Source organism: Sinocyclocheilus rhinocerous, unplaced genomic scaffold, assembly GCF_001515625.1.
Source record: "Sinocyclocheilus rhinocerous isolate Xijiao unplaced genomic scaffold, SAMN03320098_v1.1 scaffold963, whole genome shotgun sequence".
NCBI classification, from domain to species: Eukaryota; Metazoa; Chordata; class Actinopteri; order Cypriniformes; family Cyprinidae; genus Sinocyclocheilus; species Sinocyclocheilus rhinocerous.
The window spans coordinates 47832-53166 of NW_015638949.1; the positions used below are offsets into that span (position 1 = coordinate 47832).

At 36.6% G+C, this 5335-nt stretch overlaps 1 protein-coding gene across 5 annotated transcripts in view; it reads left to right on the forward strand.

The window, feature by feature from the left end:
• The window catches only part of LOC107750235 (forkhead box protein P1-B), a 157402-nt gene that overhangs the window by 43354 nt on the left and 108713 nt on the right, over positions 1-5335 (forward strand). For 4 of the 5 annotated variants that reach the window (XM_016565528.1, XM_016565531.1, XM_016565530.1 and 1 more), the window contains one exon: positions 3997-4163. The exons of the other annotated variant lie outside the window; for it this stretch is intronic. In XM_016565528.1, coding sequence (XP_016421014.1) covers positions 4008-4163 — 156 coding nt within the window. In that variant the 5' untranslated portion in view covers positions 3997-4007. The remainder of the gene's footprint in view (positions 1-3996; positions 4164-5335) is intronic. 5 annotated transcript variants of the gene reach the window in all.

A 5335-nucleotide genomic window follows, 5' to 3' on the forward strand; every position in this document is an offset into this window, starting at 1 on the left:
CCCACCCACCCACCCATGCACGCACGCATGATAATATTGTGTATCGGCTGGCGATATGACGATTTGAAAAATCACCCAACACTATTGTCCAATTATCGGTTATTGTCCATAACGTGAACATAATTAGCATCTTATCGTATCGGCTAGAATTTTTATATCAGTACATCTCAGTACATTCATATGATGTGAATAATTTTTACCATTTGATTTGTGTCTAAGTGTTGTATAATTAAATCTCATAATGAATATCCATTTTTTATATTGCACATTATAAAGTTGATGCCTAAATTCACTTAGCATTTAAATTTTTTATTTTATTTTTTTACTAAAGAGTAGAGAATTTTAATATTGTCCATTTGTCTGTTATTGACTATAATTATGTAAATAATATGTAAATAATTATTGGCCTATTGTTATCGGCCAGAATTTATACATCAGTACATTCGGTATATCTTGGTGCATCATATGATGTAAATGATTTTACCTTTTGGTCTGTGTCCAAGTTCCAAATAAGAAAAGAGAATAATTAAAATGAGTATTTAATTTGCTGAATTATCAAAGAATAGGCATTACTACATGGTTTTGTAATAATCTGTCAAATTATTTTGGGGTTGAATTTCAGACAAAACTCACTATATTGCCATAAATACTTTTACTGTAATATAAAAATGTTTCGTAAAGTACATAAAGTAATTTTGCTCACACCACCATCCCTAGCCAAAATACAGCTATCTGCTTTACTCATCAGGAATCCTTGGCGGGGGAGCAGAAAAGAAAAACCTCAAGATGCTCTCACACCTTTTCAGTCGTACAGATCATTGTGTTGTCTAGACAAGCAACAAGGTTGAACCTAAACAACAGTGTGATCATGGGGTTTTGTCCTCCTTATTGTGACTACTTATCTGGAGTGTAAGAATGCTGTGCTTTTGTTGGGCGCTTGTGCGAACAGGGGTGGTGTGAGAACACAGGCTTGTAAGAGCAGGTGGGCTTTCAGAACTTACCGGAATGACAGCATCTTTTTAACGCTGATGGAGTCTGCTTTCCGGCCTGGTGCATGCCACACACAAACACACTCTCGCCATAAACAGGCTCAGTCAAATCCTGGGAAACAATAAATAAGGGAGAAAGCTCTTTATTTTCTTTAATTTGCTCATGCTTTTACGTAGGCCGGGTGGGGTGTGTGTGCTCGCAATATCAGATGAACCAAACAAAACATCAACATGTGCAAATTCTGACCTTGTTGTATTATCCGTTGTTTGTTCCAAACACTTGTTGTGTTTAGCAAGCAAGCGTTTTGCGGGGAAAAGGCGCAGACATCTGATGATAGAGGTTTGTTTGGTAGGTGCCTGGTGGTGGGGGCTTAATCGCAGGGAATTTCCATTATATTGAAGTTTTTTCCTTAAGTCTTTGTTTTCTTTTTATTTAAAGCTGCGATAAACACTGTAAACAAACATCCATTTCTTGTGAACTCTTGCTGGTTATACATGCGTTTGTCTGTTATTTGTGTTTATATTGCATCCAAAAGCCTTTTTTGTACCAAACGCGACGACAGAAAATGACAAGCAAACAACTGCACTTTGTTATCAAAGTGAGGAGAATGCAAAGCTGGAATCATAATTATAAGACATTAAAACAATAGCTTAATTCATAAAGCCATTGACATTATTAATGCCCTTCCACCAGGTTATATTTTTCCTCCCATCTATTTGATATTAGTGATGGATAACAGGCATTTTCTTTCATCCTTTTTTTTTTTTTTTTTTTGCAGCTTTTGAATTATTCCATGGCGAAATTTAATGAGAAAGTAGATTTATGGGTTTCATTTGTTTGTCAATTCCGAAAATTAATTGGGTGTTAATTTTAGCTGTCCCTCTTCAGACGTGGATGCAGGCGCACGTGCATTACTTTGCATTCGCTGCAGCTTCATGTCTTTATTGTGGGTCACTAGTTTTGCATACATTAAAATAGCCCCCGGCGCATTCTCACGATTACTTTTAGAGTTGCCACGCATTCGCAAATGTATGCCCTTCTTTTATAATTATGAAAATTTAGTACGGAATGACAGTGCATGCATAATAGCCATTATCACCCTCTATTATGGAACACAATGAAAAAAAGGAGAGAGAATAAATGAGACAGTAAAACCTAAAAGAGACAGAAAGAGAGAGAAGCTAGCTAAACAAGCCACAGCTTGTTTGTGGGAGTACCAGGTACTTGGTCCATTTGTCTGTAATTGAAAGGGTGATTTTGAGTATGGAGTAGTTTAGTCACACAAATATATTATGTACATTGTGTATTCAGATTTTTTTTTTTGAGATAAAAATAAAATTAGTGATGAAAGGGGTTAAAAAGAACAGGGTTCCCACAGTCATTAAAAAACCTGGAAATATCAAGATTTTTTTTTAAATTGTGAATTGCAGGAATTTTTACAATTTATTTCCATTTATTATATGCAAAAAGTGCATTATGGGTAACTGCTACTGAATTTAGATTTATTTGTTAAAAGAAAAAAAAACGTACAGAAGTTGTTGCTGTTTTTGTTTTAGTAAAGTTGTTGATGTGTTGCAGTTTTTAAAGTGCAATTCAGTATTTCTGATTAATCACTTGTACGTAAGTTTGTGTCTATGTAAAATGTTTTACTAAATTAAATATAAAAACTTAAAATAAATAATTCTATGTAATTGTAATATTTTTATATGTGTACACCCACACAAAATAAATAATTTTATATGATTATAAAATAATAAATAATTTTAATTTGTGATTGTCAAATAATATATATATATATATATATTGTTTAGTAGTTGATATGTTTCAATTCATCCCAGTCTTCTTGTTTACTGTACATCAGCTTAATCAAAAACAGACAATAGAAGAGCCACAGCCCGTCAGTGGTCCAGATGGGTCAATGCCCAATGTGTTCGTCTGCGTCTGTAATCGCCTCTCCCCTGCAAACCTAGCTGAACAATTATCACGCGCCTTATTACTGTCTGAGAGGGGGCAGCATTATAAATCTGAATTCTTTTCAATTTTCACCTGCCTATGTGATTAGCACCCACTGCTTTAAGGGCATTCATTCTGCCTCATATTAATAATTAATAAGCCAAGTTAATTTACTTCTGCCCGACTTGGTCAGCTTCATTAAGATGGTCTGAAATGGGGCTACAAGGCACTCCTCACCAGCGAGGGCCACGGTGAATGCAAAAGATATAAATCTAAGTGTCTATCTTTGGATGACATGGATGGATCAGTGTGTTGAAGGAGAAAACTAGACTTTTGAGAGTAATGCAGGACTGGGCTGTTAGATGGGAAGCGTTTGGAAGAACAAGAAGGCTTTTTGTGTGTCTGAATAGGCATCATTAAAGTGTAATGTATTATTGGAAATACTTTGGAAGTACATCGGAATATTTTCAGGTTTGTTTATTTGTGTGCGGGCCCAGGACCGTGGCGTTAACTCAACACCCAGGATGCAAACGTTTGCCGAGAAGTTTTGAATTGGGAGATTTATAATCTGACCTGCCCTGTTTCCCATTAAAAAGCCATCAGGCTGTGGTTCTTCTGGGAGCAATGCAAGTAAATATATCTATTTCACTAGAACAAGTTTTGTTTGTGAGTGAGTGTGTTTTCTTGGGCCTCTCTGCTGAGACGTGACTGAGGTTGGGTTCCCATCCCATTTGCTCTTTGCTGTTTCTTCATTCTTTTAGGCGCAGCAGAAAGAAGAAAGACAAACAGAAAATGATGAATAGCTTCTTTTAAGCTCGCACCTTTTCAGCCTGTGATGTGATGAAAGATACAAGAAACAAAAGTGTTAAAGTTTATTATTACTATTATTATTAAACTAGAGTCATCCTTGCAGACAAAGCAGCACAAGCAATGAAAGATGGGAAAAGTGAAATTAAGTGGTACAAACGGAAATTGATGTTTGCTTGCAATTGTTTTACAACTGTGTTTTTTTGTTGTTGTTTTTTAAACTCCTGTTTTGTGTCTTCGCTGCAGATTTTTAAGTCATGATGCAGGAGTCGGGGACAGAGGCGACAAACGGAACGGCCAATCAGAACGGCGCCCCACCTAATGTGGAGGGACACAGAGAAGTTCAATCCAAGAGCGCCACACCTTCCTCTGACATCACAGTGTCTGACCTTGTCAACTTCCAGCAGCAGCAGGTCTTTCTTTTCATTCAGTCCATTCATTGGTCATTCATTCATTAATTAATTATTTCTTTCCTTCTTCCTTTTTTCTTTTCCTTTATTCCTTCCATCCTCTTATTTTCTTTTTCTTTTTTCGTTCGTTACTTCCGTCTTTTGTTCATGTATTAGTTTGTTCCCTCCTACTTTCATTTCTTTTTATTCATTCCTTCCATCTTTTGATATTTTATTTATGTTGTTCCTCTCTTCCTTCTTTCATTTCTTCCTTTTTTGTTTCTCAATTCAGTAGGGATGCACCGAATGTTCTGAATTTCTATACAACCGAAATTATTCGGCCGAAAATAGCAAATAAAGAATAAGCGAAAAGACAGAATAAATTGTACAGAACAATGACGTGACGCGATCAAATAGCAACCACCGAAGAGTGAGAGGTGCGCATTCTTTATAATGCAGCACACATGTCAGCAGTGTGGAAGCATTTAAAACTGTTCAAGAAAGAAGCACCAGCGAGAGACTGTTTAGTACTGCATCGCATGCCTTCGATGAGAAAAGGAAGGGGTGATTGTTGCTGGTTACTGTATGACAGGGTTCTTCAATAGGCGGCCTGCGAGAAAAAAATGTTTGGCCCATGCTAATTTCAAATAATGTGGCATGAAAATTCAAATGCAGCATCAGAAAGCTATATTAACTTATATCGTGTATACAACGGACGCGAGCGGCGCGACGCAATAAAGTACAAGAACTCGTTATAATCAGTGATGCTGTCTTGGATGCGGTGCGACACGACAAATCCCCGACAGTAAACTGCTGACTCGTTCTATTTATAATGTACTGACACAACGTTCAAATGATTTGCAATGCTTTGTCGCGTCCAGTGTATGTTAGATACGATGTGACAGCAAAAACATGGCGAGTGTGTAGAAAAGAAGAGCTAAAATATCTGTTGCTTTCACTATGGCTATAAAGATAACGCAAAATAATATTCAAACTCACTTCAGACACTTTTAACATTGAATAAAGCACATAATCATTACCTGAGATTATCACTGTCATATTTTGTATGTTGTTCCTGCCGCGACATCGCAGAAAATAAAAAACGTTCCTAAAATAGAATTCCGTGTCGCTTATTGTCACGTGTCGCTGTCGCGGGTGGTTAGGACAAAAACTACAAGGAAAAGATACTTTTTATC